At 42.7% G+C, this 16,385-nt stretch overlaps 1 protein-coding gene across 1 annotated transcript in view; it reads left to right on the top strand.

Moving 5' to 3' along the window:
- The first annotated feature begins 966 nt into the window (after positions 1–966).
- per (period circadian regulator) overlaps positions 967–16,385 on the top strand; it is a 110,673-nt gene continuing 95,254 nt past the window's right edge. Inside the window, exon 1 of the mRNA XM_080274848.1 lies at positions 967–1,086. Coding sequence (XP_080130974.1) covers positions 1,065–1,086 — 22 coding nt within the window. The 5' untranslated portion in view covers positions 967–1,064. The remainder of the gene's footprint in view (positions 1,087–16,385) is intronic.

Below are 16,385 nucleotides of genomic sequence, written 5' to 3'. Positions count from 1 at the left end.
TTATCCTATATTGTTAACTTAAGCCATTTCGCAGGAAGAATAGATATTCTAAGTTAATAACTGCCAAGATAAGAGAGAGAGAGAAAAAAAAAGGCACAGGGAGTGTGGCTGCTCGGCAGCACAGCCACGCGCCTCACGTGTCGGAAATCGTGATCTATTGATATCCGTCTAACGCTCTTTTAACCATACATATCCTAAATATACAATTTATGCAAGCAACCAGAAAGCTAAACCTAGCCATATAATATGTCATAAGCCTCGAAAACGTGTAATTAAGAGGAATAATATGATCACGTTGTGGAGTGCGTGAGCCCGTGCGCACATAAACACATATAGGTTAGTACGATGAGTCTAGAGACGTACGATACTAACCCGTGCTGCCCATTTCATTTGCCTGTTTGTTTTTGCTCTAAAATTGTCGCTGGCATGGATATTTAGCCAAATTATATTGAACGACGTAAGAACATTTAAGAACAAATGCTTCGAACTTAATGTCGATAGTAATGTCTGAAAGAATATTTGTCATCGTACTTATTCTGTTCAACGTAGGTTAATGTAATTTTGAATGGTTTACGAAATTAATGATATAGAGGCCATAGATATAGTAGTTCACTCAACAATTAAGCAAAACGAAATACAGGATGAGGGATTGAGTAATCAGTAATTGTCTTACAAAGCATGATGATACACTTGTACATTAACAGTAATAGGCTCACGAAATTATCCTGTTAATATATTTATTAGTCAGGTTGTAGTATAGTTCATTGAAACGTGCCTTCAAACAGGCATAATATGTCACGCTGAGGTACAACAATTTTTCCCGCTGTACGATGTGTCTCGCACCTCCGCCCAGGGTTGAGGAAGACCAGCCAGCCAGTGAACCAAAACTTACGGACGTGGATGCTAGTAGCTCGGGTGAGAGAGCTAATCGTCCACAGGAACGTGACCCTATAGTGTTAATGTGAAGTGTGTGTGTGTTAACATGAGTTCAGCTGGAGCTTTAGACAAGGGTTAAAGTGCCAATATACACACAGTGAAGTGAAAGTACAAATATAAAAGTGAACATGGCGGAATCAGACAACCAAGGTAAGTTTAATTTATTGGCCCATTCAGATATCGAACTCATGAAAAAGCCTTCCTGTATGGGATTAAGGATGCTTATATTAAAGATTAGCATTGTTGAGGGGAATGTAGCTTGTATTGAACTTAGAAAGTTAATAGGTGAAGACAAACCTTTTTGTTCATACGGTACTATCATAGGCAGTAAAAGCTTAATATCATTAGAACAAATTAATTGCAGCAATCACACCAACCATTATTCTGGTTTCAGAGTATTTGTTTATATATCGGTGTTTATGATTCAGCCTTGTCGTCAAACCGTAATTAGGCCCAGAGTACGGTAGTGTATTATGTAATAGAGGTGAGGTAGCTTCCTTATATGGATTTAAGGTATTGAAATAAAGTGCGAAATAGGTTATATAATTATGAATCCTAAGGCAAAATTGATCCAGATTTGCATTATTGAAGCCGTTCTGCATGACATGGAAAGGTTTGCGAAAACATTGCATGTGTTTGATTACTGTTTTAGTGGTGGTTGGTTTAACTTGGATCGATAGGTTTAACGCCGTCACTGCTGCAACTTAAAATTTTGTTTTTCATGCAATCCAAACGAATAAATTCAGTTTTGGGTAGATGTTGAGAGACATCATGGAGCCATCACAACTACAGAGGCCCTTCCTGTCAAATAAAATCGTTTTGTGGTATCGGGATTAAAATGGAAAGTAGTTGGGCTCTGGAACTGAAAGGGTTACGTAGATTTACGAATACCGATAACATTAGTACAAAACCATGGTATTCCTGTAACACTAAAATATTCTTAATAACGATAGGGGCATAGGCCTGTACGAGTTCACAGATCCAGTTGCCCCGTCACTACGAGTACATGCTTGTGCCTCCAGACGATTTTACGTGTTATAAAAGACCTCTTGTGCTAAGGAGATGTAGGAAGACTGTATTAACCCACTAGTGCCCAGGGTTCCTGTGCAAGGGACTGTGCTGGAAGGGTACCAAGCGTACCGCCCTTCGCCCATGGGCTTATAGTCGCGAAGCTCTTAGGTCTCCACCCCGGGGTTTCCTTCTTGAACTTGGAAATGCTTAGTTCCGTCTTATATTCAGGACACTGTGCACAAATAGGCAAACATGACCCCCTTTGAAGTCATAGGACCTGAATTGCCTGCTGGTAACTGTATTAATGTTATAGTATTGAAGAGGCCGTGATCATAACCACTGATTGGTTGATGCAGTATTGCATGTTATCAGACAGTTGCTTGGTGATAGCAAAATTAAACTAATAATATACCGGTAAGTCTTATTTTACTTTAGTCAATTACTGTAACGATGAATTGCAAGGCTTGTGTTGTGAGTGTGGTGAATATCGTCATAGTTTTGGGAAAATCAGTGCGCATGTGCAATAGGAGTGGTGGTGTGTGCAACAGGTAAAGAAACAAATATGAGTGCCGGCTTGCAACGTGATCATGTGTGTTGAATGGAGGGCAGTTTGATTGTTTTTCAGCCCTCTTATCCACTGCCAAAACTGTATCCCTCTCCCTCCCTCCTTTTGCTTGTGCCCCTTTCGTCAAGACCTTCCCCCATCCACTCCCTACGCCCTGCCACCCTTCCTTTCTTCCTCTCCATCTCCCTTTCCCTTCTACTCTGTTCCTCTTTCTTCGTATCATCTTTCTTTCCTCCTCCCCGTCTCCCTCTCCCATTCCATTTTCCCTTATCCTCTCACCCTCATCCCTTCCCCGTCGTCCCCATCATCTCTTTCCGCTCCTCCCGCCCTTCCCCTTCTCCCACCCGCTTTCCCCATCCTCCCCGTCAGTCCCCGCTTCCTCTTCCCCTTCCCACATGTCTCCATACCAAGGCTTTCCATCTTTCTCTCTTTATTTTTCTTCTCCCCTGCCTGCCCCCTTTCCCTCCCCCTTGCCCGTTCCCCATATCAAATTCTTTCAGCCTCAGCCTTCCAATTAAGTTTTCACCATCCCTCTGCCATTGCTCTTCTATCCACTACCTAGTTTCACATCCTTTCTCGTATGTGGACCTTCACCAACTACCCGTATCTACCCCCCTTACGCCATACCTCAGTATACTCTCACTTCTTATCTCACCCCAAACCCTTTATCAACCCATTGCCAATATTAAGACCCTCTCCCATTTCCAAGAGCTATAAACTATCACCCATTGCCAATATTAAGACCCTCTCCCTTTTCCAAGGGCTATAAACTATCACCCATTGCCTTCACCCTCCTACCGTTGCCTAAACTCCTCTTACATTGCCTTCACTTTTCTCTTATTGCCATCACCCATTACCTACCCCTTCTCCTATTGCCTACGGCCTCCTATGATTACCTGTGCCTTTTCCCATTCCATACTCGTTTCTTCCATTGCCTACATCCTCATACCATTGCCTGCATCCTTCACCTCTTGCTTGTACCCTTCTCCCAGTGCGTAAGCCTACACCTTCAGACTCCCAGTATCTAACCTAATATTAATACCCTGTACCCACACTTTCCCTTTATTTTAACCCTTAACCATTGTCTTCATCCACAGCCTTCCCCCTGCTTACCCCTACCTATTGTCTATATAGGGTTGTACTCTCTCACCCTTTGTCTAGGTACCCACCCATCACCTAGGCTAGACTCGCCTCCCATCGCGTAGAAGCCTCTGACCCACATTCTGTCCCAGCGTCCCTCCACCAGCCCGTGCTGCCCGTCTCACTTTTACTCTTTTTGTACCGTATATACTAATGAAACCCTTTCATGGTCGCGTTGTCTCAATTGCTGTATTCTATTAGAAGCTGAGAGTGGGTTAAAGAAGCCTGTTAAAGCTTACCGTCAACTCTCTCGTCGTCCGGACAGCCATACGACTACCGTTAGTGCTTTATTCCAGGTAAGACGACGATTTTATTAATCAAAGAGCCAGTTAATAGAGTACCTGGTGATGTTAAGTCACTCTGTCTCCCCCTCCACCCCTACACACACAGCTTCATGTGTCGACTCCCTGCCCAGTCGGACACACTCATACACCCAGACCTTCCCATACCAACACTTCCCTTAGGCTTTTTTTTTTTTCTTTCTTTTTAATAACATCGAGACCATTGCCAACTGTGCGTTATCATTGACACGGATTTTTGTAGTCATGTATCGAAAGGTTTTAGTGTCAGCTTAAGGATTCCTTCTCATAGACAATTTTTGTACTACATTACCGAGGCCATGCAGTGACAGCTTTTGGATTCTTTCTAATGGGCACTGACAGTTTTTGTACCGGTACGTTTTTATCGAGACCATGCTGTGCCTACTCAAAGATTCCCTCTCATAGATTTTTTTTTTTCTTGCCAAGACCATGCAGTGCCAACTCAAGGATTCCTTCTCGTACACAGTTTTTGTAATTCTTGCATTACCAACTCTTACTTTTTATTGGCACTCAGTCACACTTCATTTCCCTTATTTACCTTGACCAGCCTCTGCCCAACGCTGCTTTAAACACACACACACACTTTTCGTTCTTATTTAACAGAGACGATGACGACTCTTCCCCCGCCTGTTAACTTTTTTGTACCGTGCTCTTTTTCTTAGACGATCCCGCGCATGCCATGTAGCCTTCGGTTGTCGACTTTGTCATCTCATGGACTTTTCTCACTCATTTATCAGTACCTTCGACTGCAAACTCCTCTGCTTTGTTATATATACTAAGGTCGGTATTATTAAAACAGCTGGAAGTTGTGGACAAACCTCCAGTTTAATATAATTTTTGAAGACTATGATTATGGGAGAATATACCTTTTTTATGTCGTTGCTAAGTAGATTACATGGTCATGTGGGATGTACAGATAAAATAAAAGGTGGGGACAGATGCTACAGATAGTTTGGCTGCGGCATCGTCTCTAACGCAAGCCTTTGAGCATGTGGGGGGTTACTCATCGAATATCCCAGGATACAAGCTGCCTCATCCAGCTTATCACAGTTAGGCTACCTCCCCAAGGTATTGCCCTAGGTGCTCCTTTTACTTATTAGCCCATAAACTTCGTAAAGGGCGGAAGGATGAACGCTTAAGCCTTGACGCCAGCTGCCTGCATGGCGTTAACGGACCTGCTGCTTTGCAGTCTGCAATGCAAACCATTTGCCCACGCGGTGGTATGCGGGTTGTAACTGATTACATCCAACACATCAAACATTTATATAGACGGTATATCTATGTTTGTGTTCCATGGATGACACACCGTAGCTTACTCATTTTTGGTAATACGGTCGTCAACCTTTTGTTGCACAGCCACAGAGGCCATACAGTGCAGTGCTAAGCCAGTCTTCTCGGACATTCACCCTTCTCACTCTCATTGTTCTCAGTTATTTTACCTAACCAGCTTGTGTCTACCTAGCTTTTTCATGTAGCCTACACACACCTTTAACACTGATATACCGAGATCCTCGAATGCCAACACTCACTCACTCCTAAACTTAACACGCTCATGGTCGGGTTAACTCTAGTTTCGGTACTGGGTATTCCATTTCAGCTAGAGCTAGACGATTCTCGTCAGTTGAGAGTGTGTCATGGGCATTTGAGAGTGTTAACAGAGCTATCATTAACTCATGGTCGGGACAACAATTCTCTACCGATAATTATACCAGTCTACATCAGACGATTTTTATTTAACTGAGTGAGTCGTAGGAGCCTGTGTTAGTACTGGTTTCATCAACCCACTCATGGTCGAGGCAGTTCTGTTATGATTTTGTTTCACCTAACTTCAGATTAAGCCGAGAGCAAGTCATGGTGCCTGAGCACTAATACTGCCATCGTTATCCTTGTCATGATCGAGGCAAATCTAGTACCCTATTGTACCGGTATTCCACTTAACGCCAGACTGATTTATTAAGATGAGAGCGAGTCGTAGGAGCCTCCATGTTAATGCGGATTTAACCGAGACCTTTCTTTGCCAAATAATGCTGTAAGCACTCCGTATTTTTACCGTATTCCTTTATCGAGTTCTTCCTGTGCTAACTCATTTACTACTTACCGGTACTGCACATTCTCATATCCATTCACACCCTTTCCACACACACACACATATCCACACACCTTTTCACACACATTCATATACCCACTCACATCTTTTCGCACCCATTCTCATAGTCACTCTCCCTTTTCTTACCCACCTATTATCGAGACTTCCCTGTACCAGTTTTGCCATCTCATAGACCTATGTATCCTGCTTACCTAATTACACTTTGGCCTACTGGCGTTTGCACACCCTTTGCTTGCTCATCATTTGCTTATTTCATCATTTAATACTACGCTGTCCGCATTAGTACATTCACCTCACGACAACCATAACAGCACAACCAACATCCACCATCGCACCAATTCTTCACAAGCACTTTCACACTAACCCCTCCACCAACTCAACAACCACCCACCACAACCATCACCACCACACACCCTCCCACCACTGTCTTCTCACCGCAACACAGCTTCACCTTCCACAACACACCACCATGCATATAACACCTCATTGTACACCACCTCACCCACCTTACCTCGACTTAATATACTCACACCACTACTTACCACACCGCACACACATCACCCCATCTCCACTATCGCACTACACTGCCATCTCCACAACGTATCACACTCATATCAGCATCCATACTATCACGTCGTCTTGCACCAACAAACCACCGTCAGCATACACACACACACACACACACACACACACACACACACACACACACACACACACACACACACACACACACCATCTCCTCCATTGTACTACACTACCATCATTAACTACTAAACCACATTACGGTTCTTATCACACTCATATCAACATCCACACCACCACATCACCTTCCACACTGTAACCACCAAACCCCACACACACACACACACACACACACACACACACACACACACACACACACACACACACACACACACACTGTACCCCCTGCCTTCCCACCACATCCGCACCACACCACATTCTACACCATACACGCACTGGCACACACGCTCTACACCTCTGCCAACCGTCTGCATACACCTCATTACCACACCCAGTACGGTTTACCACAACATGAGCAGAGCCGAGTCGTCACGTGTACAGTACAGTATGTTGTGGCAGTCGGGGCAGGGAATGTAAAAGACTGCCTGAATGGCCTTTGTACATGATAATCAGGTCACGTGGCGGGGGACGTGACGACAGAAAAGCTGGCAATCGTTTCAAGGATAATTCCTCTTTTCACACTTGCGCTTTTCACACCTTTTGTTTTAGTTTGCGGATTTCCTGATACTGCTAGGGTTTGTGAATGCTGTGTGTTGGTTGATGATGCTGTTATTTGTGATGTTTGTTGTAGCCTAGATGATATTGGTTTTGTTAGTAGCTATTATTGATGCAGGCTTTATTTGGATCCTGCTGGTTTTTAAATTTTTACATCATCCACTTAGTTCATAATACGCTCGTTTGTATTAATCCACTTGACAACCGTCAAACGGCAGGTTGAATAAATCCGAAGTGTTCCAGCTGGCTTTTAGAGTTAGGGTTCATTATTGACATTTAGCTATAGGCGAACATGGTTTCAGTATTTTAGTGAAAAATTTTACTTTTATTATTATTATTATTATTATTATTATTATTAAACTGGCCCCAGTGGAGAACCTGCCTAGAAGACCAGCTCGCTGTACTTGGCTCGGTGCCCTGGTTACGATTATTATCATGCCGCAGCTATCCAGTGTGCTTTGATGCTACCAAGTACCGTACATAACATGTTTATAGTTTGATGGAAACTAAATTCGTGACAGTTAATGAATATTGCACCGAGTAAGCGTATCTTATCCTCTGCGGTCTTGGCAAAAACCTTCTGATGCTTTGAATAACTCGCTATATGCACGCTTTAGTGTTAGGGATTCCAGTATCTGTTTGCTGTGGAAAGAGAAAACGGCTTTAATGCTTACCTAGGCAGTGCTGTAAAACCCCCTTCTTTATGCAGGGCATGAATAGAATCCTTTTCATCGTAGGTGCATCATTGTGAGCCCTTTCTTTGCACAGTGCACTCGGAGTTAAAATACCACAAATTTTACATCCGGGCATTTGTGTTTTGATGAGAAGTCTATGGAAAAGAATGGCCGAGTTTCAGTAGCTACATTTTTTTTTTTTTCCCTACTGGATCAGCTCCCTACTTTTTTTTTTTTTTTTTTTTTTTTTTTATAACTTAGGCGTAGGTTACCCTGAGCTAAATCACTACAGTACTTAACTCCGAGCATTAAAACTTACCGTACGTCAGCTGTACTATACCACTGGGTTGGACGTCGGGTATACTGTATAGCACGGTTACGATGCCGCTATATGTCCAGTACGTGTTAGCCTGAATGGGAAGATGTAGACAATACTCTGCACGATATATCAAAGCACAGGTTGTAGATCTGTACCCTAGCAAACCTTAACTTATCGGTAGGTATCTGAAACATATATAACCATCAGAAAATGAGACGTAGCTGTGGGTGTTCTTTTGACACGGTTTATTTATTGTGTGTGTGTGTGTGTGAGAGAGAGAGAGAGAGAGAGAGAGAGGTGGGGGCTAAACCCAACTGTCGTGTACGAGATAAGTACCGTAGGTGATTAACTGGTACAGCCAGATGTGAGGTTATGTAGCCTAGTAGTGTAAAGAAAAAAGTACCGGCACCGTTATAATCGCTGTGTTGTACATTCTGAAATAGGTCTAAGAAATTTTAAACAGTGGCCTATAGCCTACCCCATATTCTAGTACATATAATTCCGTATTGTATCATATATAAGAGGCGAGGCTGTGTGTGTTAGTTCCTGGATCTCTTTATAATCATATCCCAAACTCTTCCTTGCAACAGAAGCAGCAGATCTGTGTGAGTGTTCCTAAATGCCTTGCTGCATTTACCCTCCAAATTCTCGATAGGAAGAAAACCACAAATCTGCATGTATTTAAAAAAAAAAAAAATATTGAGAACGAAAACCAAAGATGTGTCTCTATCTATCTATAGTCCGACGCCCTAATCCTGTGAAGGGTGGCCGCAGACAAAACTCCTCCAAGTCGCTATGTCACCCATCGTTGACTGCGCCCCCCCAACTCTCTCTCCCCTCCCTTATATACCTCTCAGCTCCATCTCTCTACCTCATCCTCGGTCTCCCCCACCCTCTCCCTCCCTCCACTTCACCTACATATACCCTCTTAGTCAGTCTTTCATTCTCCATTCTCACCACATGTCCAAACCACCCCAGTGTATTTCTTCTAATTTTCTCAGTCACATCCACATCCACCCCACAACGTTCTTTCACTTTTTCATTCGTCATCCTGTCCCTCCATGTCACCCCACATGCTCCTCTCAGGTAACTCATTTCCACTGCTCTCACTCTTGACTTGTTCTCTTCTAGCAAGGTCCACGCCTCGCTTCCATACGTCAGGGCAGGGATCACACTACTATCTTGCAGTGACATCTTAACTTCCATACTCACCTCCCTATTTCTCATCACTGTTTTCAGTGAATCAACAACTTTCCTTCCCTGATGTACCCTTTCAAGCACATCATCCCCAGAACTTCCATCCCTCCGCATCACGCTACCCCAGTACTTGAGTGCACTCACATTCTCCAAGTCCTTACCATCCAACCACACCGTGCATTATGTGACTTAATTTATCTCAGACACCATAACTTTACTCTTGTTTACATTAACTTTCAGATTCATCTTCTTACACACTGTCCCAAATTCATCTACCAAACTTTACAACTCCCATTCATCTTCACTCAACAATACTGTATCATCAGCAGACAGCAACACCGGAATCTTCACACCTCACACTCATTCATTAGAGCCACCCTCACATCCACTGCCCTACGTTGCACCTCCTTCACATCCTCATCCATGAATATATTAAACAGCCATGGAGACATCACACAACCCTGTTTCAATCCCACATTTAGATCAAAGAACTCACTCAGCTCACCGTCCACTCGCACCGTAGCCCAAGCTCCTTCGTACATACTCTTCACAGCACACAACAGTTTCCCATCCACTCCATCTATTCTTAATACCTTCCACATACCTTGACTATATACTCTGTCATATGCTTTCTTCAAGTCCATGAAGACAGCATACACTTTCTTTCCCTTCTTTAGATACTTCTCCATTAAACATCTTAGAACAAACATCTGATCTACACACCCTTTTCCCTTCCCAAATCCACCTTGTTCTTCTCCTGCTAGCTCCTCTGTTATATGCCTAACCCTATCAGTAAGTATTATGCCATATATTTTTCCAGTCACACCAAGAAGGCAAATACCCCTATAGTTACCACATACTTATCTCTCCCCTTTTCCTTTGTATAAAGGAACAATTATACCTGATTTCCAGTCCTCTGGAACCCTTCCCTCTTCCCAAGCCAGTCTACACAACTTCCATATCCACTCCACAACAATCTCGCCCCCATACTTCAGCATTTCACCACACACCCCATCAATTCCTGGGACCATTCCCATCTTGATCTTCTTCTTTGCTTCAATTACGGTACTTCCGCCTTATTGATCTCATCCTCCCTCCTCTCATCTCTTCTTCTCCCAGCCATTCCCTAGCCACTTATACTCGCACTGCTCTCACTCTTTACATTCAACAGAATCTCAAAGTGCTCCTTCCATCTCTTCATTTTCTCTCTCTTCTCCACCAACAATGTGTTATTCCCATCTTTCACTCCCGTACTCCCGTACTATTTCCAAAGCAATTTCTTACTATCCCTCCATTTCACACTCAGATTCCTCCCAAACTCTTCATCCACTCTCTTCTTACTCTCCTTCACCAATCTCTTCACCTCCCTTCTCCAGCTCACATATACGGTACCTCTTTCTTCTCTCTCTCATCTTCTCCCCTACCTATACTCGATCACTATATGCCTTCTTTTGTTCCACAGCTCGTTTCATCATTGCACCATGCTGTCCCTTGCACACCCCTTCATCTCCTCCTCACTCCACAAACCACCTCGCACGCTGCGCCTATCTCTTCCGTGAATATCTTAAATACTTCTTCCACCCCTGCCATCTGCCCTAACTCATACTTTCCCAATCTTTCTTCTGCACTGCTCATATTCTCTGCCATTTTCTCACTCTCTTGCAACTTCTCTACTCTTTTCGCAGGAGCTGTTTCCTCCTGTCTTCCCCTTCGTCTCTTCACCCATTTTCGTTGCAGCCTTACCTTGGCCATCACTAAGTGATGGTCTGAGATTCCATTCCCCCACCCTCTCCACACAGAGATGTAGAAGAATTAAATTTCCAGATATTTTGCAGTCTTGTTAAGCCTCTTCTTGACCCTGAAGGCAACAGATCTCTGTCGATAAACATGCGTCCTTGTTGGTAGCCAAGGAAACAAGAGACTCCATGGCAACCGAGTGAGGTAGAAATATTAGACTGCACGAGTGAAATATATTGTCGGCGTAAGACAGCCTCCTGATCCCGGTCACCTATTTTTTCTTCCTCTCCTACTCCTCCAGGCGATTTTTATGCAGCTCCTGAAAGATCTGTAGCAAAGGAAGAGGTTGATGAAGACTTTGAAGACTGATCTGAATAAAACCAACTGAAAGACGCAGGAATATATATCTACAGTATATCTATCTATTTCTATCCATCCATCCATCCATCTATCTTATATATATATATATATATATATATATATATATATATATATATATATATATATATATATATATATAACACCGCACCGTAACAAAGAGACTGATCCCTATAGGCAGAGAATGTCATATGTTTTATCTTTGATTAGGGGGATTTGGCATTAAAAGGCCTTTCCTTACTTGAATACAATCGTCTGAAGAAAACAGCAATTGAGAGAGAGAGAGAGAGAGAGAGAATTACAGCTCCGCATCCTTTGCATAGCATCCCGTGGCTAACTAGCATAATATTCTAGTGTTAATCTCATGCCACAACGCAGCATTCAAGATAGCAGTTTTCGAACAAGTTAAAGGTACAGTCTAGCGATCCCTTCCACTTTGCTTGATTATTACTGGTTAGTGTAGTAAGATCTGATCACGTTTTGGCACGTCCGCGAGACAGTGTACATAAGTTATTGACACAGCTGTACATACAATGGTTCACTCACTTTCCTCAGTGCTGCCAGTACTGTAGGCTGTACAGATCCAGCAGTAATTGTCGGTATATAGCCCCTTCAGTCTGATGAGGTATTTTCATTGCTATTCGTGCCCTTGGTGCTGGACAGGTGCCAGTCAGATGGTGGCACGGATCTGTACCTTGGTGGTTCTGTTGCATAGTCATACAAACGTCCCGCTGTGTCTTCCCTATCCCACAAAAGGAGGTTAGTAAACTTAAGAAGAATGACATGGGCCTTCACTCTGCTGGGTTCATATGAGCCTGGGGTCGCAGCTACTGCTACTGCCGGCACTGCTGTTCTTGCCATTTCCAGGCAGTTTTATTCAGCCTTAGACTTTTAAAATGGAGAGGTTAAATATAGCCTTCATTGCACGAGATCACTCTATTGCTCTCTCAAATAAAAATCGTGTGGAAATAGAAAACTAAATCAATATAATACCACCGGATTGAAGGGGTAAGGTACCATGTGTAACACGTGCTCTAGATACATTTTCATTCGGAGCTTATTAACTAATCTGATATTTAAAGTTGAATCTTGCTACTACCAGACGATTTTATTCGACTTAGAAGAGACGTGCTTATCGTGAAGGAGCGGTGATAGGAGTGGAAAAGTTACCCGGGAGTTGCCGTGGAGTTGCCGTGCACGTGACGCCACCAGTGACGTCAGTGTGTTCATCCGTGGACAGTGTGGAGGCAGGATTTGATTGTCGATGAACGAGTGAGTGTGTATTATTTGAGGAGCGGTTACTCAACAGCCATGGTTACATCTTGCTCGGTAGTAAGTTGTAAAAATCGCCAGGAGGATAAACCTTGTTAGGCCGTGTCCTCGTCAGAACATGGTTAGGATTGGTTAGGATATGGTCGGTTCCACATTTTGTAAGCTTTCAAGGCGTTTACCTGTTATTTTGCACATTGACTTTAATTTTCTTAACATATAAAAAAATTGATTGCCAAGGGGCGCAACTTTGATTTTTTTTTTTTTTTTTTTTTTTTTAGCCTACTGTTCTTTAACTGCCCTTATTTTCATTAGCAGAACAGCCAGCATTTGCAGCCATAGAATTCAAGGCATCTTCTGTTTGTTAAATGTGCTTAAGTGAAGAACGGGAAAACATCAAACTGGATATCTTTGACGGGAAATCTTTGCTTTAAAGGTGATTCGTACATCAGGTCGTTAGGTTAGAGAACAAGTGAAGAAAGTCAAGGACCACCACCATGAAACAACCGCATTTTTCAGTGACCAAGTATCCTAGTACTGTACTGGAAAAAAATTCATTTCTGCGTATGTTTGTCTTGCGTAGGTTTGTCCGCGGTAGGCTATACCGGTGCAGTAATGTTATCCCAAGAGTTTAATCTACTCACGGTGAGTGCCTTAAAATCGTTATACCTGTTTAAAATGTATTTTCTCTTCTGTTTCTATAATTTATCGGCCTCCATATTATCTTTTGTTTTTGTTGTGTTGATATCTTGAGTATGTAAAATGAGAACTTACTGTAACTTCAGGGGCATTTATATAAAGTTAGCCGTCCGTAAAGTGTACGTAAGAATGGTAAGTAGTTTGGTGGGTATCATTCAAATGTTCTGTCCAGAGTTATGCGCAAGTAGTGAGAATTCTTGTCATCTAATTGTTCCGGTACCTAGCACTACGGCACCAAGTGTTGTGTAGGTACAGGTTCCGGGGCATTGGAGGGAACTTTCAATACAGTGAGACCGTTACCTATCCCTCCACGAACAAGTTGTACAGTTTTAAGTTTTTGTATGGTTTAATTTCCTCTCCTGTGTAATAGAACGGCTTGTGTATAATCACACAGACCAGGGTAGGCCACATCCGGCCGATCTTCGACCTAGGCTAGCCTTTTTTACTGCCTTGAACAATTTGGAATGCAAATTGCAGAGGTTTTGCACGCCCAAAATGCAACGTTTTTATGTGTAATGATGCCTCGCATCTTCTTAATGTCCCACCACTTCAGAAAGTCGATTGACATTGACATAGGCCTATCAATTAAACGTACCGTAATTTGCAGATATATACGAAGGTAGCGCTGACGTCGTTTCTACTGTTCAACATGTAGGTGTAAATAAACTCAGGTCACTTGACTGCATACACTCTGTATAGGTTACATGGAGAGGTAAACGGACAGTGATCAGTTAAAGAGCGTTGTGTTGTTGTGGATGTGCTGGAAAGTGTTAGAAATACTTGGTAGATAATTTGGTCAGGTGGCGAGAATGAAGAGGCGATTGTACTGTATGTGTGAGGTGGAGGGGGAGGCGAAGTGGAGGGACAGGGTGGAGTAAGCTGATATACTGTATGAATGTGGGTGGTTGCAGCTTAATGGCGGAGGTCATGAAGGCTATGTAGGCGATTTATTAGTGGCCGCTCCCTCAAGGATTAAGGCTATAGATAGATAGGTAGCTGGGTGAATAGACTGACAGACAGACAGGTAATTAGGAAGGTTGTGGTATTACCTTCCTGGATTCAGCCTAGTTGTAGAAGAGAGGTGAGGCATTGTTTCCAGGATTCCTTAAGATTCATAGGGTTTCCCAACTCACTCTGGTGAATCAAATCACGTGACATTAGCCGGAATAGAGCACTATAGTTGTCCCGAGCATGAGAGGGTTAACGATGTCAGAGTACTAACTAACAGAACCTTCTATGAATTCCACTCCTAATTTTTTGTAGTTTGCTGGAATAGAATACTAGAGTTGCCCTGACCATGAGAGGGTTTGATTGGATTGTAGGTAGTGGTATTGGGGCAGCGAGGTAAATTCATGTGTCGGTTCGTGTGGAAGTGCAATTAATCGATACCTTGCAGGCAGTTGGTAAACATTGCTGGCAGCAGACCTACGTACCGTACAATGTTTGCAGTATATGCAGTTTTCGAATAGATAGACGGCATGACCCGTATATATATATATATATATATATATATATATATATATATATATATATATATATATATATATATATATCGTTGAGGACTGTGGTGCAGTGAAATTGCTTAAACCAATAATGCCCTTACCCTTTTCTCAAAATATTTAATCACATATCAAAAGCTAGTCTTAAGTTACTAAAACTTCTGTATATATTTTCAAATCGAAATCAGAAGTAAAACAGCTGACAGAAAGACAGAATGTGCTTTAATTCGTCCAGTATTAAGCCAGTTGTGTAAAAAAAATATATATATATATATATATATATATATATATATATATATATATTCTCACGTCCCGTATGCAGTTGTTTTATTGTGCGGTAATTTTGAAGTGCAACATTATATTACAAAGTGTTTGACTGCAAATGGCACGAACATCTGGAGAGTTCGTTTTGGCAGTTGTGGGAACATTTTCAACTGAGCATACCATAAATGTTCAAGTTGCTGCTTCACAAGAACATCTTTCATAATATGGGTGTCGTTTATATGGTCTAGACTATTTCTGTGTCACAGCAACGTCTTCATGGTAAAGGTGGCCCGGGAAATAACATACTAGCTCCTGGTAATGTTTTTAAACTTTTGACTATTCCTTCCCCCACCATACCGACAGTGTTATCAGTCAGGGGATTAACATTCTTTCTCAATGCATGTCGCCAAATTCCAGTTGCCTTGTGAAGCATCCTTTCTGAAGCAGTGTAAGATAAGTGATCACCCTGTGTTTTGTGTCACAAGCATTGGCGTTTCATACCCCCTGAAGGGTATGTGTACCCCTGCTGCAGAACTGAATAAAATCGTGTAGAAGGAATAAAATAATAAAATGTCCTGAAGTGACTAATTTCAACCTTGTAGCCTTATGGATACTAGGGTTCTCTTTAAGCTGGATAAAGCTGTGTGACGGTGGCATAAGTAAAAATAAAGCATCAAAAGCATATCACGTGGCCTCTCGACCTTGACTCAATCGCTTACCACGTTTCCTTGGCTCTGGTCGTTCAGTATGACGTCAACAGGTTTTCCATGAGAGAGAGAGAGAGAGAGAGAGAGAGAGAGAGAGGCAAGAGGGAATGGGAAAGGGTACCAATTAGTGAAACGAGGCAGTGGAAAAAATACAGGGAAAGGTGGAATGAGGGGGTGGGTGAGAGGGAAAGATAAGTGTGAAGCAGGTGGGGTACCGTATGGGATGGAAGTGGAGATAGGGAGAGGGGAGATACGAGGGGAAGGGGTGAGGTGAGGGCTAGATATACACTGAGGAGAGGGAAATGA

This window comes from Coenobita brevimanus, chromosome 60, assembly GCF_032717465.1.
Source record: "Coenobita brevimanus isolate Jiangsu-jjx chromosome 60, ASM3271746v2, whole genome shotgun sequence".
Taxonomy (NCBI): domain Eukaryota; kingdom Metazoa; phylum Arthropoda; class Malacostraca; order Decapoda; family Coenobitidae; genus Coenobita; species Coenobita brevimanus.
The sequence above is the reverse complement of the archived record's forward strand: the minus strand, read 5'-3'. Positions and strand labels throughout refer to the sequence as shown.